Genomic DNA, 25,445 nt, shown 5'->3' with positions numbered 1-25,445 from the left:
AGGTGAAGTGGGTTGTGAGGCACAGGTCTACTAGCTTAAGATTACTGTCCTCACTGATGGAGTTTGAATTGTCTGGTGTTTGTGTCTTTGGTGCCCCTAATAGTGCGGCCAGGGTGATGTCTATTGATGTGAGTAGAGCCGTCACAATGACCTCCTTGGCCTCTACCTTGGTGTTTGTGATGATGCTCAGGAATTCCTGGGCGGAGTGGATGGAGTGGGGTGAGGTTTCTCCGAGGTATTTCAGTTTGTGTTGAATTCTTTGGCTAGTCTGTATGTTGATTTGGTCCTTGGGGGGGGGGGGGGGGGGGATGGGTGGTGGTGGTGTGGGGGGGGGAAGGTTGGGTGGTGGTGGTGTTGGGGGGGGTGGGGGAGGGGAGGGGATGGGTGGTGGTGGTGGTGTGGGGGGAGGGGGCGGGAGTGGGAGGTTGGGTGGTGGTGGATGTGGGCCTAGATTGTGTACCTTTTGGTAATCTGTAGAAACTGGGTGCGTTGGATCATTCAGGTTTCATTCTTTTGGCCATCTGTTTTGTTAGTATCACCTGTCATGTGCAGTTTCTTCAGTGATGTTGTAATATGGTTTTCTAGCTGTGGAGTCAGGTCCATCACCACCTGTTGGTAAGCGTCAGTATCTACAAGTAGTGTTTGATTTTTCAATGCACAAGCATATAAACAACATCCTTATTGACAATATAGACAATAGACAATAGACAATAAGTGCAGGAGTAGGCTATTCTGCCCTTCGAGCCTACACCACCATTCAATATAATCATGGCTGATCATCCTTAATCAATATCCTGTTCCTGCCTTCTCTCCATAACCCTTGATTCCACTGTCCTTGAGAGCTCTATCCAACTCTTTCTTAAATAAATCCAGAGATTGGGCCTCCACTGCCCTCTGGGGCAGAGCATTCCACACAGCTACCGCTCTCTGGGTGAAGAAGTTTCTCCTCATCACTGTCCTAAATGGTCTACCCCATATTTTTAAACTGTGTCCTCTGGTTCGGGAGTCACCCATCAGCGGAAACACATTTCCTGCCTCCAGAGTGTCCAATCCTTTAATAATCTTATATGTCTCAATCAGATCCCCTCTCAGTCTTCTAAACTCAAGGGTATACAAGCCCAGTCGCTCCAGTCTTTCAGCGTAAGGTAGTCGTGCCATTCCAGAAATTGACCTCGTGAACCTATGCTGCACTCCCTCAACAGCCAGAATGTCTTTCCTCAAATTTAGAGACCAGAACTGCATACAATATTCCAGGTGCAGTCTCACCTGGGCCCTGTACAGCTGCAGAAGAACCTCTTTGCTTCTATGCTCAATCCCTCTTGTTATGAAGGCCAGCATGCTATTAGCTGCCTTCACTACCTGCTGTACCTGCATGCTTACCTTCATTGACTGGTGTACAAGAACACCCAGATCTATTTGTACTGCCCCTTTACCTAAATTGATTCCATTTAGGTAGTAATTTGCCTTTCTTTTCTTGCCACCAAAGTGGATAACCATACATTTATCCACATTAAACTGCATCTGCCATGCATCTGACCACTCACCTAACCTGCCTAGGTCACCCTGTAATCTCCTAACATCCTCCTCACATTTCACCCTGCCACCCTGCCACCCAGCTTAGTATCATCAGCAAATTTGCTAATTGAATTACTAATACCATCTTCTATATCATTAATATATATTGTAAAAAGCTGCGGTCCTAGCACGGATCCCTGCGGTACCCCACTGGTCACTGCCTGCCATTCCGAAATGGAGCCGTTTATCACTACTCTTTGTTTCCTGTCAGCCAACCAACTTTCAATCCAAGTTAGTACTTTGCTCCCAATACCATGCACCCTCATTTTGCTGACTAACCTCCTATGTGGGACTTTATCAAAAGCTTTCTGAAAGTCCAGATACACTACATCTACTGGATCTCCCTCATCCATCTTCAGAGTTACATCCTCAAAAGATTCCAGAAGATTAGTAAAGCATGATTTCCCCTTCATAAATCCATGCTGACTCTGACCTATCCTGTTACTACTATCCAGATGTGTTGTAATTTCATCCTTTATAATAGACTCCAGCATCTTTCCCACCACTGAGGTCAAACTAACTGGTCTATAATTTCCTGCTTTCTCTCTCCCACCTTTCTTAAAAAGTGGTACAGCACTAGCCACCCTCCAACCCACAGGAACTGATCCCGAATCTATCGAACTCTGGAAAATAATCACTGATGCATCCACGTTTTCTCGAGCCACCTCCTTCATGATGGTCATGATGTAGACCATCAGGCCCCAGGGACTTATCAACCTTCAGACCTAACAGTCTCTCCAACACCAATTCCTGGCAAATATAAATTCCCTTAAGTTCAGGTCCTTCAGCCAATGTTACCTCAGGGAGATTGCTTGTGTCTTCCCCAGTGAACACAGATCTGAAGTACCAATTCAATTCTTCTGCCACTTCTTTGTTCCCTGTAATATATTCCCCTGTTTCTGTCTTCAAAGGCCCAATTTTAGTCTTAACCATTTTTTTGCCTTTCACATACCTGAAAAAGCTTTTACTATCCTCCCTTTTATATTTTTGGTCAGTTTACCTTTGTACCTTATTTTTTCTCTGTGTATTTCCTTCTTAGTAATCCTCTGCTCTTTAAAAGCTTCCCAGTCCTCCATTTTCCCACTTATCTTTGCTATGTTATACTTTTTCTCTTTTAACTTTATATGTTTCTTAACTTCCCTCATCAGCCATGGCCACCCATGCCGCCTCCTAGGATCTTTCTTCCTTTTTGGAATTAACTGATCCTGCATCTTCTGCATTATACACAGAAATATACACCATTGTTCCTCCACTGTCATCCCTGCTAAGGTATTGCACCATTGAACTTTGGCCAGCTCCTCTCTCGTAGCTCCATAGTTCCCTTTATTCAACAGAAATATTGTCACTTCCGATTGTACCCTCTCCCCCTCAAATTACAGATTGAAGCTTAATGTATTATGGTCACTACTTCCCAATGGCTCCTTCACTTCGAGGTCCCTGATCAATCCTGGTTCGTTGCACAATACCAGATCCAGAATTGCCTTCTCCCTGGTAGGCTCCAGCAACAGCTTTTCTAAGAATCCATCTCGGAGGCACTCCACAAAGTCTCTTTCTTGAGGTCCAATACCATCCTGATTCTCCCAGTCTACTTGCATGTTGAAATCCCCCATAACAACTGTAGTGACATCTTTGCGACAGGCCAATTTCAGCTCCTGATTCAACTTACATCCGACATCCAGACTACTGTTTGGGGGCCTGTAGATAATTCCCAAGATGGTCTTTTTACCCTTAGAATTTCCAGTTCTATCCATACTGACTCTACATCCCCTGATTCTAGGCTCCCCCCACCCCCCCAGTTGCAAGGGAATGAATATCATCCCTTACTAACATGGCCACCCCACCCTGTCTGCCCTTCAGTCTGTCCTTATGACAGCACGTGTAGCCTTGAATATTCATTTTCCAGGCCCTGTCCGCTTGAAGCCACGTCTCAGTTATCCCCACAATATCGTATCTGCCAATTTCCAAAAGAGCCTCAAGCTCATCCATCTTATTTCTAATGCTTCATGCATTCATATATAGTATTTTTAATTTGTTACTGCCCTCACCCTTCCCATCAACTCCTATTTCACTCAACCTTACAGCATGATCCCTTTTTGAGTTTTCTGCCTCATTGATACAGTTGTCTTTCTTGACTTCCCTTGTTCTAACTTTCCCTTCAATTTCCTTCTTAAACATCTAGTTTGTCCCCTCCCCCCCGCTACTTAGTGTAAATGTAGCTGTGTTGCAGTAGCAAACCTGCCTGCCATTATGCTGGTCCCCTACTTATTAAGGTGCAAACCGTCTCTCTTGTATAATTTATGCTTACCACAAAATATACCCCAGTGATCCAAGAATTTAAATCCTTGCTTCCTGCACCAGTTCCCCAGCCACACGTTCAAGTCCATTATCTCCTTGTTTCTGGCCTCACCAGCCCAAGGAACTGGAAGCAAACTGGAGATAACCACCCTGGGTGTCCTGCTTTTCAGCCTTCTTCCTATTTCTCCAAAGTCCCGCTGTAGTATGTTCCTCCTCTTCTTCCCGACATCATTTGCGCTGACATGTGCTACCACCTCTGGCTCTTCACCTTCGTCCTTGAGGATTTCCTGCACTCTGTCTGTGATGTCTTTCACCCTAGCACAACGAAGGCAACACACCATCCTTAAGTCCCGCCTGTTGCCACAAAAATCCCGGTCAGTTCCTCTCACTATGGAGTCCCCTATTACCACGGCTCTGTGCGATGACCGACTCTTCTGCTCTGTCTCCACACCAACGTTTGATTGACAGACCTGGCCGCCTCATGGACTGGCAGTGTCATCTGTCTCTACTGTTTCCAAAAGATTCAACTTGTTCCTGACAGGTACTTCCCCCGGGGTCTCTTGCACCTGTCTCCTCTCTGCCTTCCTCATCCTCTGCTCTCTTCTGGTATGGTTGGTGTAATAACCTCGCTGAAGGTCTTGTCCAGAAAGATCTTGTTCTCTCGGTTGAGCCTAAGGTCTTCGAGTTCTTTCATCAGAGCTGCAATATGTTCTGTCAGTTGGTGAACGTGCACACACTTTCCACACTTCTATGAGCCAGACTCACCAGAGTCGTTGACCTCCCACATCAAGCACGGAGCACACTGAACCAGCTTGGCAGTCATGTCTTCACCCTCTTCAACTGTGGCATAATCACTCAATCTCCTTGTCAAAGACTCCTGAGCTAAAGCGTCACTCTTCAATCTACAGGAACTTCCTTGGACCCTCTTTTTGGGGCAAGTCTATGTACTTTTAATTTAGGTTAGAGGAGGAGGGTGGGAGGGAGGCCTTACTTTGTAGGACCTGGGGACTATAACATACCCACTCAAATAACAATCACGTACCTTCCCAACCAGCTTTGCGCTCCGACTTCACTTGCGCCCAGCTCCCGCCACTCTCTGCTGCAAAAATCTTACCACTAATCTTTGCCATATTGTATGTTTTTTCTTTCAACTTGACTCTATCCTTACCTTCACCTGGTTAACCAGTGGATTATCTTCAAGAATTCTGACTTACTCACTGGAGTATGCCTTTACTGTGAACCTTAAACTATTTTCTTAAATGCCTGCTATTGTTTCTCAACTGTCTTTGCTGCTAAATTCCATTCCCAGCCCATTCTAGCAAGCTCTGCCTTCACTTATTTGTAATTACCCTTATTTTGCCTCAGCACAATTGTTTTGGGCGACACTGTGGCTCAGTAGTTAGCACTGTTGCCTCACAGCGCCAGGGACCTGGGTTAGGTTCCAGCCTTGGGCAACTGTCTGTGGAGTTTGCCCATTCTCCCCGTGTCTGTGTGTGTTTCCTCCAGGTACTCCGGTTTCCTCCCACAATCCAAAGATATGCAGGTCAGGTGGATTGGCCATGCTAAATTGCCCATAAGTGTTAGGTATATTAGTCAGTGGGAAATGGGTCTGGGTAGGTTACTCTTTGGAGGGTCGGTGTGGACTTGTTGGGCCGAAGGACCTGTTTCCATACTGTAGGGAATCTAGTCTAATCTAATCAATTGTTTCTGATCCAAGTTCCTTCCTCTCAAACTGGATGCTAAATTCATGTTATGGTCTCAATTTCTTAATGGATCATTTACTCTGACATAATTTATTAAACCTGCCTTATTGCACACCACCAGATCCAAAATAACATGATGCCTGGTTGGATCCATGATTTGTTATTCTGGGAACCTGTCTTGAATAGAGTCTGTGAATTCTTCCTCAGGGCTTCTCTGCCAATCTGACTCTTCCAAACTGCATGAAGTCTAAAGACACCCATGATAAATGCCCTGCCGTTGTTATGTGCCCTCATTATCTCTTTCTTTTTTGTTATGTCTTCTCTGTTTCGCCGAAGGCATATTGGAGATGGTGATGATTGCCATCCGCACTTCTCCTCTTCTTTCAGAAGAGGCTCCTGAGAAGAAATTAGCAGAATTGTTTTCCAGCAGCATTGTGTTATAACAGGAATCTATCAGCATAGGATCATGGGAGGATGTGTCACTGCTTGTATTCACTGAAGTCAAGACTGATATATAATTTATAGTAAGATGAATATTCTTATTTTAAAAGTGCAAAGATATAAAAAATGGGAAGAGTAATAGATTGTTTAATCAATTTAGAAACATACAGATTAGGAGCAGGAATTGCTGGCTGTGCCATTGGATATGATCATGGCCAACTGATTATGGTTTCAATTCTACTTTCCTTCCCATCTCTGCTACCTGAAATTTGGCCTTGCCTGGGTCGGACAAGTTACTGTCTCATGCCCTGATGATTCTGTCTTTCCAAATCTGAAGAAAAATAATGCTAACTGTTCATATAAATAGAATAAAGAACTGCAGATGTAGGAGATCTGAAAGAAAGAGCTGCTGGTGAAACTCAGCAGGTCTGGTAGCATTTGTGGGAAGAAAAGCATGTTAATATTTCTAGTCTAGTGACTCTTCAACAGCTATTCACCATGAACTAACTGTTCACATCAATGTACAATGTACAATTAATCTTTTGTACAAACCTTGTATTGAAGCAAGGTATGTTCTGGAAGTTACAACCCAATGAAACGTTTCAGCAGCAGGTTGTTTTTTCAAAATAGCATCTGTATTTATATCATGAAAGATGTACTAGAAAATCAGGATCTGTCAATTGACATTTGATGTGTCAGTGTGAGAAATAATCTGGTGCTCCTTTTCCTGAAGTCTTGTCTTTCAAAATAATTTTTGGGAAATGAACTCCGTTGCAGTAGGGTAACAGGTTGCTATAACATACACCAACTGCTATGACTCTTCAATGTTGGCAGCTAAATGGTCTTGTTCAAAGCAGTAACCAGGATGGGATTCATGAAATATTTGCTCATGTTTGTTATATTTGCTGCAAAGTCTGTAAGGTATAAAAAGTAAATTGTTGGTGAGAAACCAGCAATTTTTCCTTTTAAATGTACTTGGTCAAAATAGGTCTGTCTTAGCAAGCAATTCATTACAATAAACAGCATTTTTTTAACCTCCATTAGCATTTAACAAATGGATAATATTGGAACAATTTCCTCAGGAAGCAAATATACAGCTGAAGAGTAATGGTAGCTAATCTTCTGCTGGGACAATTATCTTTGGAGAAAATGTATAATGTTCAATGATACATCAGTGTTTGTTCAAGCAAGGATTTGATTAGTTTGCGTGGCCATTTTAGTATGGTGTAAGTCATGAAATACATTGCATATTTATTTTGGGGTAGTTTGATGTTTATATTTCTTGCAGTAACATGCTTGTGATGAAGTAGTGCTCTATTGTCACCATCTTCTTGAGTGCAACTAGAGATGAGCAGTAAATACTAGCTCATCCAGTGATGGGATGAGGCAAGAGCTCTCAAAAGTTGATTGGAGCAGATATTTGCAGGTAAAAGGATGGCTGGAAAATGGGATGCTTTTAAAAATGAGATAATGAAAGTTCAGAGACTAGATGTTCATTATAGGGTGAACGGCAAGACTGAAAGGTGTACAGAATGCTGGATGACTAGAGAAATTGAGGCACTGGTCAAGAAAAAGGCATATTATCAGGTATAGACAGCAGGGATCAAGTTATTCCTAGAGCAGTATAAAGGCAGTTGGATGATACTTGAGGAAAATCAGGAGGACAAAAAGGGGACAGGAATAGATTTGGCAAATAGGGTTAAGGAGACTCCAAAGGGGTTCTATAAGTGTATTAAGGGCAAAAGAGTAACCGGGGAGAGAAGAGGGACCCTTAATGATCAATGTGGGTGTCTGTATCGAACCAAAGGAGATGGGTGAAATACTGAATGAATACTTTGTCAGTGTTTACAGTGCAGAAGGGCATGGAAGCTAGGGAACTTGGGGAAAATATAGTGATATCTTCAAAAGAGATCATATTACAGAAGAGAAGGCACTAGAAGTCTTTAAAATGCATAAAGGTGGACAAATCCCTGGAACCTGATCAGGTGTTTCCCTGAACTTTGTGGGAAGCTAGGGAAGAGATTGCTGGACCCCTTGCTGAGATATTTGTATCATCAACAGCCATGGGTGAAATGCCAGAAGACTGTAGGTTGGCATTTATTGTGATGCCATTATTTCAGAAAGGCTGTAAGGAAAAGCCAGGGAACTACAGAGCGGTGAGCCTTACATCAGTGGTGAGTAAGTTGTTGGAGGGGATTCTGAGGGACTGGGTTAACATGCATTTAGAAAGGCATGAACTGATTAGAGATAGTCAACAAGGCTTTGTGCATGGGAAATCATGCCTCACTAACTTGATTCAGATTTTTGAAGAGGTGACAAAGAATATTGATGAAGGCAGAGCAGTAGACCTTGTTTATATGGATTTCAGCAAAGCGCTTGACAAGATTATGCATTGTAGACTGGTTAATAAGGTTTGATCACATGGGATCCAGGAGAGCTGGCCAACTGGATATTAAATTGGCTTGAGGTAGGAGACACAGGGTGGTAGTAGAAGGTTGATTTTCAGACTGGTGGCTTGTGACCAGCAGTGTTCCACAAGAATCCATGCTTGGTCCACTGCTTTTTGTCATGTATAAAAATGATTTGGATGTAAACATAGGAGGTATGGTTTGTAGGTTTCCAGATGATGCCGAAATAGATGGTGTAGTGGACAGTGAAGAAAATTATCTCTGAGTACAACAGGACCCTTGATCAGATGGGCCGAGGAGTGGCAGATAGAGTTTAAATTAGATAAATGTGAGCTATGTATTTTGGTAAGACAAGCCTGGCAGGGTTGATGCAGTTACTGGAAAGGCCGAACAAAGAGACCTAGGGGTGGAGGTGCATTGTTCCTTGAAAGTGGAGTCTCAGGTAGACAGGATGGTGAAGTAGGCATTTGGCTTACTTGCCTTCATTGGTCAGAACATTGAGTGCAGGGGTTGAGACATCATGTTGTGTCTGTGCAGGACGTTGGTGAGACCACTTTTAGAAGACTGTACAATTCTGGTCGCCCTTCTGTATGAAAGATGTTGTTAAACTTGAAAGGGCTCAGAAAATATATAGAAGAATGTTGTCACAGTTGGAAGATTTCAGCTGTAGGGAGAGGCTGAGTGGGCTGGGGCTGTTTTCCCTAGAGCGTCAGAGGCTGAGGGATGACCTTATAGAGGTTCATAAAATCTTGAGGAGCATTGATAAGGTGAATAGCCAAGGTTTCTTTCCGAGAGTTGGGGAAGGATCTAAAAAGCGCCTGAGGGCTATTTTTCCCTAGGGTAATGTATGTATGCAAATAAGCTGCCAGAGGAAATGGTGGAGGCAGGTGCAATTACAATATTTAAAAGGCACCTGGATGGGTATATGAACAGGAAGGGATTAGAGCGAAATGGATTGAATGCTGGCAAATGTAACTGGGTCAGATTGGGATGTCTGGTTGGCATGGACGAGTTGGAATGAAGGGTCTGTTTCTGAGTAATTAAACTTTGCAGTCCACAAGGGACAGAGCGTCATGTACACAACAGAATGATAGTTTTCACTTCTTCTTTTGACTTTTTAAAACAGACCATTAATCAAGTTGCTGTGAACAAGGCCACTGAAAATTGTTGGACATCAGTAAACTACCATCTTCAACTCCGCTCACTGGTGACACCATCCATCTCTCTGGCTGAATCTGCTTCTCACAATCTCTCCGTCCCGTGGTATATTTTATTATATCATTAGTACACTTCCAACATCTTCAAACATTCAAATGTTTAATTTTATAAAGAAAGGAAGCTTGCTAGCTAGTCATTTCATGCTGTTTGTTAATAGACTAGAGACTCTAGTAGCTATTAACAAACAGCTGTCATTCCACAAAGAAAATGCTCTCATTGACCTAATTACAACCATTAAGCCTAGTGGTCTTAACACTGGCACATAGATGTAACCTACCTATTGATTAGAAATTCATTGTGTATTACATTGTATAACTCTCCTCTATTTCTAAAAGAACACCCTCCAGTTTAACACTGCCATGGGAGATCTTCTAATATTAGAGATGGGTGTGTAGAAGATTTTGTTTGTTTGTTTATTTTTGTTTTTGTTGCTGATAAAGGATATGACATTTTGAAAATATTCTAGTAATGCTTTGTCAATTAGCCGATTTGTCCATTTTGTAAAATTATTTTGTGTAATACTGAATACAACTGTTATAAACAAAATAGTTTCTTAACTTAAAACCCTATACAAATTGAGAAATGTAAAACCCAAGGCAGAAGCTGCATAATCATTAATCTAAACCATCCTTTCATTTGCTGTTTGTGATAAACCTAATTCAGTGTTGGATGAGCCTTTGGAATCCATGCTTGTACAGTCAACTAGAGCCAAACCTATTCATGCTCACACATTGCTATTCCATTGTTGCACTTTCAGCTGGGCGCTTACACCTTCACCGCCTTTTGTACTGATACCTGCTGGGTCTGGATTGGAATATGCCATCTGAGATGTGCCTCAGGTACTGTGTATCTGACCCACGAGTGTGTGTGATGTAACATTTAACTAGCTGGTATTTAATTTAGTTGAAGCATTTGACCCTTTTGTCAGACTACAAGTCTGCAGCAGTGAAATATTGTCAGTGACTTGTATTCCACAGCTAGGTAGATGTAGGAAATTTAGTGAGTTTCTTTGTTTCCTGTTTTATTTCTAATATACTTGTCTGTGGATTAAGTTGAACTCTTAAAACAGTTTTAATGCACACTCTGTACAAAATAGCCAGCTATTATTGTCTACATTGCTACAGGTTCTGTCCCAGTATTTAATCATGTGTTGAGCAGTCGTGAGATTTTTAAAGCCTTGTTTCTAACCAAGCCTGTGGCTCTCACTAGCTGGATGGTGGTTTCATCATTTTCTAGTTATTGATTAGAAAGAAAGATTTCATTTTATTTCTAAAGGATTGCTGCTTTCATTTATTGAGAACAGTTTAGAATAGGAGATATGTTTCACTCAGTGTAATACATTTTGAATGCAGTGTACTGTTTGATGGGTAGAGCCTTATCTTTCTTGACAAACTACTTTGTTTAATTTTACAGCATTAAAGAGATGCTGACAGGCCACAGGCTCTGCCAATCGAAGTCTCATAAGGATGCCGTTTTAGCAGCTCTGAACCAGCAAAGGAATGATGGGATACTATGCGATGTCATTCTGGTTGCTGAGGAACAAAAATTCCATGCCCACAAAGCCGTGCTGGCAGCATGCAGTGATTATTTCCGAGTAAGTTTTCATATTCGCAGCAGACTGTATTTTTGATGCTTCTAAGAAGTGAATCCCATTTAAAGGTAGTTGGCTACCTAGTTAAATATGCACGTATGAAGTAGAAGTGGAAGCAGTCCATTTTATCTATTAACTGCTCTTCCATCATCTATTCTGCCATGTTTTGAGCTCCACATTCCCAAATATGCCCGATAACCTTTTGATTCCTTTGTCTGACAAGAACTTAATGTGCCTCCACCTTAAGAATATTCAATGATCTGCTCCCACTGCCTTCTTAAACAACATTCCAAAATTACGCAACAAGTAATGACAGTTTAACACTTCAAAATTTTGGCTGTAAAAGAACTTCGAGAGGTCCGGTGGTTGGGACAAGCACTATCAAGATTTAAGAATTCCTTTTTATTATTCTTTTGACAGATGTACATCAGTGGAACCATAGATCTGCTTTGAATATGCAGAATAATTGTGTATTTATTCTGGCATTAATCAATTTAATATTGGAACGATTTTTGTGTTGCATTCAAACCTAGTGTGGAAAAATATAAAAGTCTATGACATATTTATAGTTTATAAACAATTGACACTTTTTAAAGATAATGAGCAGTTGGATGATAGTGAGGAAGCTCATCTTAAAGTTTTGTAGAAATCAAGTGTCACCCCACACCAAGCTCCCAGCCTGCTATATATCTATATGCGCTTTTATATTTGTCTAATGTGTAATTAATTTCTGTACCTATGTGCACCACAGTCTCCCCTTTTAGTCCTTGTCCATGTCCAAGGAAGCCACTATCACTGGTGGCCCAATTGTAGTAGTCAGTTGGTAGGTTAGGTTTTTGAGTTCCAATTAGTTTGTAGAGCTGTACCTCCCTAGAAACCCTATCTGATTGGGAACAATCTGAAGAGATGCAATCTGTTCTTTTTGGCATCTATGCCAGCAGCAAACTCCATGCTCATTAATGAGTCCAACTTGGCATGCAAGTTGCATCCTAATACATGAGAAATAATTATAATCAAGGCATGGACATCCACAGTAATACCCCAGTCCCAAACCGCCTGCTTCTGATGTATCTTCCAATTCACCTTTCACATCCTCTCTGTTATTTGATTACCTGTTGTATTTGCTAATATTGCTTCATTGCTGTCCAATCTTCTCTCTCCTTTTTCAGTAGATATTCTGGGGGTTTTGAGATTGGCTTCCTTTCAGGAGGCAGGAATCTCAGCAAGTCCTATATTAGATGATTGATTTATATTCACCTTGTTCATATGTGGAGGCTGGATGCTAGTTATCACTAGTTGCCTTTGGGCCCTGGGGGTTGAAGCAGAAATTTGAGCAGCTCACTGGCCATTGAATATTACTGAACTGGTGTTGAGGCTCGTGTGTATCACTGTATGTTATGTCTGTCGGTTTGGTGTGGGTGCTGGGTGTTTCAAGAGTATAGCTTAGGGTGATACTAAAACTACACGTGGCTCTTAATCTGTGGGATATGGGACAGGCACTGGAGCAACAAGATCTCACGAGGAGCGGATGCCTCTGAGTCAGGAATTTGAATTTGGGAAAATATTTTGGCCAATTGCTATTTACCCCGGTCCTTGTATTCTTAACTATTTTGCTGTCACAATGGTTTAATTTCAAAGCAAATGTAAAATGAACATTTCTTTGCTCAATATAATTTAGAAGTCAGCACCCTCTAATAATCTAACAACTGTAATTGTATAATAAACTGGCTCTACACTATTATTGTAGCAATGCTAAATTAAAGGTTACAACCAAATTGATGACTCTGACAGCACAGTTCAGCTTCGTCACTAGCCCATGTGCTCATGTACATTTAATGATGTTTAGCAGTTCCTCTCATTCAGGCTACAGACATTGAACAGATACATGTGAACAAAAACCATCAGTAAACAAAGATCAGTCTGAGCTAAAATCATCATTATGAAAGGCACTGAAATTCAGATCTATATCTGGAGTTTGCATATTCTCCCTGTGTCTGCGTGGGTTTCCTCCAGGTGCTTCGGTTTCCTCCCACAGTCCAAAAATATGCAGGTCAGGTGAATTGGCCAGGCTAAATTGCCCGTAGTGTTAGGTGCATTAGTCAGAGGGAAATGGGTCTGAGTGTGTTACTCTTCAGAGGGTCAGTGTGGACTGGTTGGGCCGAAGGGCATGTTTCCACACTGTAGGGAATCTAATCTAATCTAATCTCTTAATTGAATAAAGTGTTTTTGAGTATTGGGAGGTAAGAGATTAGCTGGTTGGCCAGTATGAGATGATTAACTTGTGTATATAGTACAGAAATGAATTAGACAACATGGTAGGTATTTAGAAGGGCATATAGTTATACAATAGGCTAGGAGCTTGATGTAGGGATGCACTTGACATAGGCATTTTAAGGGTTTGGTCGGACAATTTGATATCAAATTACTTGAATAATACGTCATCCAACACAAGTAACTGCATAAAATAAAACAAACACTGTGGATGCTGAACATCTGAAACAAGAACAAAGTACTGGAGAAACTCAGCAGGTCTGGAATCATCTGTGGGAGAAAGAAACAGTTTGTGTGTTGTGGCGCAACGGTAGCGTGTCTGACTCCAGATCAGATGGTTGCATGTTCAAATTATGTCAGGTTTACTGCAGCTCCATTTCTTTGGGCGGCACAGTGGCTCAGTGGTTAGCACTGCTGCCTCACAGCACCAGGTTCAATTCCAACCTCAGGCGACTGTCTGTGTAGAGTTTGCACATTCTCTCCCTGACTGTGTAGGTTTCCTCTGGGTTCTCCGATCTCCTCCCACAGTCCAAAGATGTGCAGGTCAGGCGAATTGGCCATGTGTTTGGTGCATTAGTCAGAGGGTGATGGGTCTGGGTGGGTTACTCTTCAGAGGGTCGGTGTGGACTGGTTGGGCTGAAGGGCCTGTTTCCACACTGTAGGGAATCTAATCTAAAAATAAAGTCCAGTGATACTTCTTCAGAACTGAAAGTAGCTGGGAAGTAGTGGCATTTATGCTATTGATAGGGACCGGAGGAAAGAAGTGATTGAATAGATGAAAATGGCGACCAGAGAGATAGAGGGAGAGAAACAGAAGCAAAGAGAATGCTGATAAGCTGGGAGAGAGAAATGCTGAATGAGTGCTCATGGAAAGTGGGAATAGTTGCAAATGTGCTAGAAATAACCCGGATAATACATAGCAGGACCTGGAAGTACTGAATATGGAGAAAGGTGTTCATTCTTTGAAATTGTCAACGTTGAGTTCTGAGAGCTGTGAGGTATCAAGATGGAAGCTGAGATGTTCTTTTGGATTATGTTGGGCTTCGCTGGAGCACTGCAGGAGGTCTGAGACACACATATTGGCATGGAAACGCGGTAATGTGTTGAAAAGGCAGGCAAGCTTGGGGTTATTTTTACGGATGGAGCAGAGGCGTTCCTCAAAGTGCCACCCAGTTTGTGTTTTTGTCTCCCCAGTGTAGAGGAGACCACATTGTGAGTTGCACATTCAGTAGGCTAGATTGAATTCAGTGCTGGCAAGTCACTGCTTCACATGGAACATCTATCTGGGGCCATTGATAGTGGGAAGGGAGGATGCAAATAGGAAAGTTTTCATACATCGATACAGCTCAAGAGAACTGTTCTGTTAAAATTTCTCTGTATGCTAATATACATGATGGTTATTTGCATTATGCTTCCTTTCCAAAGATGCATCATATTGGACTCCATACTAATTCTGTTTTGTTTTCCTCAGATGCTGCCAGACCTGATACATTTCTCCAGCACTTCCTGCTTTTCCAGATCTCCAGCATGCACTGTACTTTTCTTCTGTTGCAGTTATGCTTATTACTCACTGTACAGTCTGTCACATGACAGTGGACTGGATGAGACAATTATATTGTCAAGATCTGTCTCGTTGGAATCCACAGAATCCCAAAAGTGTGAAAACAGGCCGTTTGGCTCAACAAGTCCACATTGACCCTCTGAAGAACACCGCACCCAGACCCATCACCCTACCCTGTCCCTGTAATCCTGCACTTCCCATGGCCAATGCACCTAACCTACACGTCCTGGAATACTATTGGTAATTCAGCATGGCTAATCCACCCAACTTGCACATCTTTGGACTGTGGGAGGAAACCAGAGCACCCGGTGGAAATCCAAACAGACACAGGGAGAACGTGCAAGCTCTGCACCGAGAGTCACCCCAGGGTAGAATCAAACCCGGGTCCCTAGTACTGTGAGGCATCAGTGCTAACTACTGCCAGACCATTCCCTGCTTGGGATAAACACTTTCCATTCTAAGCCTGTTTGAGCTCCTGCTGTACCCTCATCCAGTCACCTTTTATCTTGACAATTCAAACAGGTTTCCATATGCAACGGTTATCTTTCTAAAGTGTTAAAAGAGGTTCCACTTTGGTAACATTATTCTGGTTATATCTCTTTGAATTGTTTAAAGTACTCTTGTCTCCTTGAGGTTAGAGAAGTCCAATTAATGCTTACATTGAGTACTTTGTTTTAACTCTTAAAATGCCTATGTCAAGTGTATTCCTACATCAAGCTTCGAGCCTACTGTATAGCTATATGCCCTTCTAGATACCTACCCTGTTGTCTAATTAATTTCTGTACTATGTACACCCATAAGTTTAATCATCTCAAACTGGCCAACCAGCTAATCTCTTACCTCCCAATATTCAGAAACACTTTATTCAATCATGAGATACAGATCTGAATTTCAGTGCCTTTCATAATGATGATTTTAGCTCAGACTGATCTTTGTTTACTGATGATTTTAAGAATTTGGCTCAACATAGTCAATGGATCACAGCAGCCATTTCACGAGGATGGGAAAAAATTCTGGCTGTAAGAGCTGCTCCTTTTTTTTTGAGGTATTTTAGGTGTTGGAGGTGATTTCCTCGAATTCCAGGAGCAGCAATTACTGTTTTTTATGCTGTTGCATTAGTTTGGAACTTTGGGAAAAAAAAGTCAAAACAACAGCAGTTTAAAAGGGAGAAGAGCAGACAAAGGAAGCACATGGTGAGAACAGTGCAGCAGAGAGAGAGAGAAAGAAAACCTGCACAGTTACCGCCTTTGCTGTTTGTATTCATGTATCGCTGGACATCGGAATACATCTGGGAAAATTAACGAATAGTGAAATTCACAACTAATCTTGGAGGAACTGTTGGGCGAAGTTCATAGCACAGAATCAGATAAGTTAAATCTTATTTTAAGTCTGTCCAAGAGAAAGGCTGCAGTAGTGGGTACAGTGGATTCTTTCTTGATTATATGTTTTTGGAGATAAGTCTCTTGATTAAACTTAAAATATAAGCCGTAGCTATTAATTTAACCTTGGGCAGTGTTTGTAGAGGAATAAGACGGTGTTATCTTCTGGGTCTGTAGATTGTGAAGGAGAAAAAATGGCCTTTGCAGTGATATGTACTTCTTGTCAGATGTGGGAGTTTAAAGAGAGTTTAAGGGTTACTTTGGATTATATCTGCCATAAATGCTGTTGGATGCGAATCTTATCAGATCGAGTGGATCGGTTGGAGAGACAAATAGAAGCAATGAGGAATTTGCAACAGCAACAGTATGTGATGATTGGCAGTTATAGAAAGGGGGGGGGGAAGTCTCAGATACAGTCACATAGATGGGTTAACGCGAGGAAGGGTGAGAGAGGTAGGCAGCTAGAGCAGGAGTCTTTTGTGGATATACCCATTTCAAACAGGTATGCTGTTTTGGAAAATGTAGGGGTGATGGATTCTCAGTGAAGCGTAGCACAAAGTTTCTGGTATTGAGACTGGCTCTAATGCAACGAAGGGTGTGTCGGCTTCCAAGAGATCAAGTGTATTAGGGGATTCTGTAGTCAGAGGTACAGACAAATGTTTCTGTGGCCAGCAGAGAAAAAGCAGAATGGTGTGTTGTTTCCCTGGTGCCAGGATTAAGGATATCTCAGAGAGGGTGCAGAATGTTCTCACGGGGGAGAGGGGCCAGCAGGAGGTCATTGTCCACACTGGAACCAATGACATTGGAAGGGAATACATTGAGACTCTGAGGGGAGATTACAGAGAGTTAGGTAGAAATTTAAAAAGGAGGTCCTCGAGGGTAGTAATATCTAGATTACTCCCAGTGCTACGAGCTAGTGAGGGCAGGAATAGGAGGATAGAGCAGATGAATGCATGGCTGAGGAGCTGGTGTATGGGAGAAGGATTCACATTTTTGGATCATTGGAATCTCCTTTGGGGTAGAAGTGACCTGTACAAGAAGGATGGATTGCACCTAAATTGGAAGGGAACTAATATACTGACAGGGAAATTTGCTAGAACTGCTTGGGAGGATTTAAACTAGTAAGGTGGGGGGGTGGGACCTAGGGAGATAGTGAGGAAAGAGATCGATCTGAGATGGGTACAGCTGAGAACAGAAGTGAATCAAACAGTCAGGGCAGGCAGCGACAAGGTAGGACTAATAAATTAAACTGCATTCATTTCAATGCAAGGGGCCTAACATGGAAGGCAGACGAATTCAGGGCATGGTTAGGAACATGGGACTGGGATATCATAGCAATTATGGAAACATGGCTCAGGGATGGGCAGGACTGGCAGCTTAATGTTCCAGGATACAAATGCTACAGGAAGGACAGAAAGGGAGGCAAAAGAGGAGGGGGAGTGGCATTTTGATAAGGGATAGCATTACAGCTGTGCTAAGGGAGGATATTCCCGGAAATACATCCAGGGAAGCTACTTGGGTGGAACTGAGAAATAAGAAAGGGATGATCACCTTATTGGGTTTGTATTATAGACCCCACAATAGTCAGAGGGAAATTGAGAAACAAACTTGTAAGGAGATGTCAGCTATCTATAGGAATAATAGGGTAGTTATGGTAGGGGATTTTAACTTTCCAAACATCGACTGGGACTGCCATAGTGTTAAAGGTTCAGATGGAGAGGAATTTGTTAAGTGTGTACAAGACAATTTTCTGATTCAGTATGTGGATGTACCTAGGAGAGAAGGTGCAAAACCTGACCTGCTGTTGGGAAATAAGGCAGGGCAGGTGTCAATGGGGGAGTACTTTGAGGCCAGCGACCATAATTCTATTCGTTTTAAAAGAGTGATGGAAAAGGATAGACCAGATCTAAAAGTTGAAGTTCTAAATTGGAGAAAGGCCAATTTTGACAGTATTAAACAAGAACTTTCAAAAAGGTAAAAACAATGACTGCAGATGCTGAAAACCAAATACTGGATTAGTGGTGCTGGAAGAGCACAGCAGTTCAGGCAGCATCCAACGAGCAGCGAAATCGACGTTTCGGGCAAAAGCCCTTCATCAGGAATAAAGGCAGTGAGCCTGAAGCGTGGAGAGATAAACTAGAGGAGGGTGGGGGTGGGGAGAGAGTAGCATAGAGTACAATAGGTGAGTGGGGGAGGAGATGAAGGTGATAGATCAAGGAGGAGAGGGTGGAGTGGATAGGTGGAAAAGAAGATAGGCAGGTCGTACAAGTCCGGACAAGTCAAGGAGACAGTTACTGAGCTGGAAGTTTGAAACTAGGATGAGGTGGGGGAAGGGGAAATGAGGAAGCTGTTGAAGTCCACATTGATGCCCTGGGGTTGAAGTGTTCTGAGGCGGAAGATGAGGCATTCTTCCTCCAGGCATCTGGTGGTGAGGGAGCAGCGGTGAAGGAGGGCCAGGACCTCCATGTCCTCGGCAGAGTGGGAGGGGGAGTTGAAATGTTGGGCCACGGGGCAGTTTGGTTGATTGGTGCGGGTGTCTCGGAGAATTTCCCTAAAGCGCTCTGCTAGGAGGCGCCCAGTCTCCCCAATGTAGAGGAGACCACATCGGGAGCAACGGATACAATAAATGATATTGGTGGATGTGCAGGTGAAACTTTGGATGTGGAAGGCTCCTTTAGGGCCTTGGATAGAGGTGAGGGAGGAGGTGTGGGCACAGGTTTTACAGTTCCTGCGGTGGCAGGGGAAAGTGCCAGAATGGGAGGGTGGGTCATAGGGGGGTGTGGACCTGACCAGGTAGTCACGGAGGGAACGGTCTTTGCGGAAGGCGGAAAGGGGTGGGGAGGGAAATATATCCCTGGTGGTGGGGTCTTTTTGGAGGTGGCGGAAATGTCGGTGGATGATTTGGTTGATGCGAAGGTTTGTAGGGTGGAAGGTGAGCACCAGGGGCGTTCCCTCCTTGTTACGGTTGGAGGGGTAAGGTCTGAGGGCGGAGGTGCGGGATGTGGACGAGATGCGTTGGAGGGCATCTTTAACCACGTGGGAAGGGAAATTGCGGTCTCTAAAGAAGGAGGCCATCTGGTGTGTCCTATGGTGGAACTGGTCCTCCTGGGAGAAATTGGGAATACGGGATGGCATTTTTGCAAGAGATAGGGTGGGAAGAGGTGTAATCCAGGTAGCTATGGGAGTCGGTGGGTTTGTAAAAAATGTCAGTGTCAAGTCGGTCGTCACTAATGGAGATGGAGAGTTCCAGGAAGGGGAGCGAGGTTTTTTAGATTAGATTAGATTACTTACAGTGTGGAAACAGGCCCTTCGGCCCAACAAGTCCACACCGCCCCGCCGAAGCGCAACCCACCCATACCCCTACATCTACCCCTTACCTAACACTACGGGCAATTTAGCTTGGCCAATTCACCTGACCTGCACATCTTTGGAGTGTGGGAGGAAACCGGAGCACCCGGAGGAAACCCACGCAGACACGGGGAGAATGTGCAAACTCCACACAGAGAGTCGCCTGAGGCGGGAATTGAACCCAGGTCTCTGGTGCTGTGAGGCAGCAGTGCTAACCACTGTGCCACCGTGCCGCCCAAGGTGTCAGAGATAGTCCAGGTAAATTTAAGGTCAGGGTGGAATGTGTTGGTGAAGTTGATGAATTGCTCAACCTCCTCGCGGGAGCACGAGGTGGCGCCAATGAAGTCATCAATGTAGCGGAGGAAGAGGTGGGGAGTGGTGCCGGTGTAATTACGGAAGATCAACTGTTCTACATAGCCAACAAAGAGACAGGCATAGCTGGGGCCCATACGTGTGCCCATGGCTACGCCTTTGGTCTGGAGGAAGTGGGAGGATTCAAAGGAGAAATTGTTAAGGGTGAGGACCAGTTCGGCCAAACGAATGAGAGTGTCAGTGGAAGGGTACTGTTGGGGACGTCTGGAGAGGAAAAAACGGAGGGCTTGGAGGCCCTGGTCATGGCGAATGGAGGTGTAGAGGGATTGGATATCTATGGTGAAGATAAGGCTTTGGGGGCCGGGGAAACAGAAGTCTTGGAGGAGGTGGAGGGCGTGGGTGGTGTCTCGAATGTATGTGGGGAGTTCCTGGACTAGGGGGGATAGGACAGTGTCAAGGTAGGTAGAAATGAGTTCAGAGGGGCAGGAGCATGCTGAGACAATGGGTCGGCTAGGGTGGTCAGGCTTGTGGATCTTGGGAAGGAGGTAGAACCGGGCAGTGCGGTGATCCCGGACTATGAGGTTGGAAGCTGTGGGTGGGAGATCTCCTGAGGTGATGAGGTTCTGTATGGTCTGGGAGATGATGGTTTGGTGATGGGGGGTTGGGTCATGGTTGAGGGAGCAGTAGGAAGAGGTGTCCTCGAGTTGGCATTTGGTTTCAGCGGTGTAGAGGTCAGTGCGCCAGACTTACCACTGCGCCCCCTTTATCCGCTAGCTTAATGCTGAGGTTGGGATTGGAGCAGAGGCATTGGAGGGCTGCGTGTTGTGAGGGTGAGAGGTTGGAGTGGGAGAGGGGGGACGACAGGTTAAGGCGGTTAATGTCCTGGCGGCAGTTGGAAATGAAGAGGTCGAGGGCAGGTAATAGGCCAGCGCGGGGTGTCCAGGCGGATGCAGTGTGTTGGAGGTGGGCGAAGGGGTCCTCGGAAGGTGGGCGGGAGTCTTGATTGTGAAAGTAAGCTCGGAGGCGGAGGCGACGGAAGAATTGTTCGATGTCACGTCGTGTATTAAATTCATTGATGCGTGGACGGAAGGGTATGAAGGTGAGTCCTTTGCTGAGGACTGCTCGTTCGTGGGAGGTCTGGAGGGATGGTGAAAACTCGGCAGGGCCGGGAGCTGGGATCTGGTGTGGGTGTGGAGCTGGGAGTGGGGTCGGAGCCAGTACCTGGAGTGGGTGTGATGGTGGGGGGAATGGGGGTGGAGGCATGAGCTGGGGTAATGTTGCCCTCGGGGTTCTGGGGTGTGGGGATAGTGACAGTGGGGTTTGTGGGGGGCGTGTCAGCAGAATGCAGGTGAGTGGCGCTGGTGGAGGCGGAAGTGGTGGTGATCATGGCAGTAGGGGTGGTGGAAGTCACTGAGCGTGTGGCATCAGTGATGATGTGAGGGCCGGAAGTGGCTGTGGGAGTGGCCATGATGTGGGCGGAAGTGACATCATCACTCAGCGTGGGGGTGGTAGCTGCGTCAGCTGCATGGCTAATGGCGTTTCCGAGGCCAGGGGAATCTTCTGGAATGTTTGAGGAGCGCTGGTTATGGAGGTGGGTGGATAAACGTTTGTTGTACTTACAGTTTTTGATGTTTGAGATGGAATTGAAATACTGTTTGTTGAGAGTATGAATTCTCCTGAGGATGTAGTACAGAGTGGGTCCTTTGCAATTCTGAGAGAGTGTGGCCCTCAGCTGAGGCAGGGATGACTGGAGAGAGGTTAGGTGCCGGCGCATTGCTGCAAGCGTGGAGTGGAGGATCTTGAAGGAGAACCATTGCTGGTGTTTTAAGCTGATTGGAGGCAGATGTTCACAGGTAAAGGGACGGCTGGAAAATGGGAAGCCGTCAGAAATGAGATAACAAAAATCCAGAGAAAGTATATTCCTGTCAAGGTGAAAGGGAAGACTGGTAGGTATAGGGAATGCTGGATGACTAAAGAAATTGAGGATTTGGTTAGGAAAAAGAAAGAAGAATATGTCAGGTACAGACAGGATAGATTGAGTGAATCCTTAGAAGAGTATAAAGAAAGTAGGAGTATACTTAAGAGGGAAATCAGGAGGGCAAAACGGGGACATGAGATTGCTTTGGCAAATAGAATTAAGGAAAATCCAAAGGGGTTTTACAAATATATTAAGGACAAAGGGTAACTAGGGAGAGAATAGGGCCCCTCAAAGATCAGCAAGACTGCCTTTGTGTGGAGCCACAGAAAATGGGGGATATACTAAATGAATATTTTGCATCAGTATTTACTGTGGAAAAGGATATGGAAGATATAGACTGTAGGGAAATGGATGGAGACATCTTACAAAACATCCAGATTACAGAGGAGGAAGTGCTGGATGTCTTGAAATGCATAAAGGTAGATAAATCCCCAGGACATGATCAGGTGTACCCAAGAACTCTGTGGGAAGCTAGAGAAGTGATTGCTGGGCGTCTTGCTGAGATATTTGTATCATCGATAGTCACAGGTGAGGTGCCGGAAGACTGGAACTTGGCAAATGTGGTGCCACTGTTTAAGAAGGGTGGTAAAGACAAGCCAGGGAACTATAGACCAGTGAGCCTGACCTCGGTGGTGGGCAAGTTGTTGGAGGGAATTCCTGAGGAACAGGGTGTATATGTATTTGGAAAGGCAAGGACTGATTTGGGATAGTCAACATGGCTTTGTGCATGGGAAATCATGTCTCACAAACTTGATTGAGTTTTTTGAAGAAGTAACAAAGAAGATTGATGAGGGCAGAGCAGTAGATGTGATCTATGTGGACTTCAGTAAGGCGTTCGACAAGGTTCCCCACGGGAGACTGATTAGCAAGGTTAGACCTCATGGAATACATGGAGAACTAGCCATTTGGATACAGAACTGGCTCAAAGGTAGAAGACAGAGGGTGGTGGTGGAGGGTTGTTTTTCAGACTGTAGGTCTGTGACCAGTGGAGTGCCACAAGGATCGGCGCTGGGCCCTCTACTTTTTGTCATTTACATAAATGATTTGGATGCGTGCATAAGAGGTACAGTTAGTAAGTTTGCAGATGACACCAAAGTTGGAGGTGTAGTCGACAGCGAAGAGGGTTACCTCAGATTACAACAGGATCTGGACCAGATGGGCCAATGGGCTGAGAATTGGCAGATGGAGTTTAATTCAGATAAATGTGAGGTGCTGCAGTTTGGGAAAGCAAATCTTAGCAGGACTTATACACTTAATGGTAAGGTCCTAGGGAGTGTTGCTGAACAAAGAGACCTTGGAGTGCAGGTTCGTAGCTCCTTGAAAGTGGAGTCGCAGGTAGACAGGATAGTGAAGAAGGCGTTTGGTATGCTTTTGTTTATTGGTCAGAGCATTGAGTACAGGAGTTGGGAGGTCATGTTGCAGCTCTACAGGAGATTGGTTAGGCCACTTTTGGAATATTTCGTGCAATTCTGGTCTCCTTCCTATTGGAACGATGTTGTGAAACTTGAAAGGGTTCAGAAAAGATTTACAAGGATGTTGTCAGGGTTGGAGGATTTGGGCTACAGGGAGAGGATGAACAGGCTGGGGTTGTTTTCCCTGGAGTGTCCAGGGCTGAGGGGTGACCTTATCAAGGTTTACAAAATTATGAGGGGTATGGATAGGATAAATAGACAAAGTTTTTTCCCTGGGGTCGGGGATTCCAGAACTAGAGGGCATAGGTTTAGGGTGAGAGGGGAAAGATATAAAGAGACCTAAGGTGCAACTTTTTCATGCAGAGGGTGATATGTGCATGGAATGAGCAACCAGAGGATGTGGTGGAGGCTGGTACAATTGCAACATTTAAGAGGCATTTGGATGGGTATATGAATTGGAAGGGTTTGGAGGGATATGGGCCGGGTGCTGGCAGGTGGGTCTAGATTGGGTTAGGATATCTGGTCGGCATGGACAGGTTGGACCGAAGGGTCTGTTTCCATGCTGCACATCTCTGGGACTCTATGACTTCAGTACTTGTCTTTTTTAAATTTGGTATCGTCCATGAAGATATTAAAATCAGATGTTGGAAGTTGGATATTGATTGTTAATAGAAAACAAAGAAAATTATAGCATAGGAACACTCCCTTCGGCCCTCCGAGCCAGAGTCCCATTCCTGATGAAGAGCTTATGCCCAAAATGTTAACTCTCCTGCTGCTCGGATGCTGCCTGACTGGCTGTACTCTTCCAGCACCACACTCTTTGACTCTGATCTCAGCATTTGCAGTCATCACTTTCTCCCTGTTTATCTTTATACCAATCTGAGCTTATGGGGCTGCTGACCACAGAAAATACTCCTGGATTCTTGTATGCATGAATAGTGTCTTTGAAGGACTTGGTGCAAAAAGTGGAAAGCAGAAAAAAAATCTCCCTGCTCTGCAAGTGCAAAAGCCAGTTGGAGCGGGTTGCCACAGGGACCCATGACAGGAATCTGGTCTCAGATGATATTCAGCGACATTATACACAGGAGTCAAAGTCAGTGAATGCATTTTCAAATGCCATACCCTACTGCCTGCAGGACAAACTCATAAACTGTCCAATACAGCTTATCCATTTCTCTCATTTACTAAACATCTCTAGCAACCAGCATTCAAACCAGTATTCTCCACTTCATTGCCATGCAGTTAAGAACCAGGTAATCAGCTACAGCAGACACGTCATCCAAGCACATTGTACCACACTCACAGACATTCTTTTGTCTCTCTCGCAAAACAAGGTGGTACACAACAGAAGGATATGATACCAGTAATGGTGATAAAACTGTTTGCATATCTTCACATCCTTGGACTGACAGTAATCAGCGAATGCCATCACTGAATCAATCCAGGATGAAGGCATTTTCCTGCTGTGCTTACTATCTGGAATTTCATTTTACCATTGTTTTGCAATCTGTTAGAATATGCAAATTGTAAGCGTTTCTCAAGTCCCCCCTTCCATTTTCCTCAGTTGAACCTCCTGTCACTTTTTTTAATGCATTTTGATGTTAGAAGATCAGATCTCTGAGGAAGAACACCTCACGATCTGAAACTTTGAGGAACCAGTAATGCAGGTCATACTGTGTGAACTTCAGAGGGCAGTTCAACAGCAGGACCTGCAGATGGTGAGTCACTGGGCATGAATGGGCTACAGCCAAAAGCCATGAACAAGGCTGGTTATGGTGCCAGTCCTTCAAAAGGCAAGGTCACAGATGAGTCCTACAAAGATGGAGGTGATGACTTGCATGAGGCAAGTTACTTGAAAAGCCTGAGGAATGCACACAGCCTGATGCATTGGAGGCCTGTCAATGAGAGGAATTGCTGCAATTTTTTTTCCAGTTTGAAAGTGGTGGCTAACTC

General features: G+C 44.2%; 1 protein-coding gene across 1 annotated transcript in view; it reads left to right on the top strand.

The window, feature by feature from the left end:
- The window catches only part of klhl32 (kelch-like family member 32), a 307,588-nt gene that overhangs the window by 34,883 nt on the left and 247,260 nt on the right, over positions 1-25,445 (top strand). Inside the window, exons 2-3 of the mRNA XM_072554905.1 lie at positions 9,549-9,685; positions 11,054-11,234. Of these exons, the coding sequence (XP_072411006.1) occupies positions 9,549-9,685; positions 11,054-11,234 (318 nt within the window). The remainder of the gene's footprint in view (positions 1-9,548; positions 9,686-11,053; positions 11,235-25,445) is intronic.

This window comes from Chiloscyllium punctatum, chromosome 3, assembly GCF_047496795.1.
Source record: "Chiloscyllium punctatum isolate Juve2018m chromosome 3, sChiPun1.3, whole genome shotgun sequence".
NCBI lineage: Eukaryota > Metazoa > Chordata > Chondrichthyes > Orectolobiformes > Hemiscylliidae > Chiloscyllium > Chiloscyllium punctatum.
This window is presented reverse-complemented; position numbering and strand designations above follow the sequence as displayed.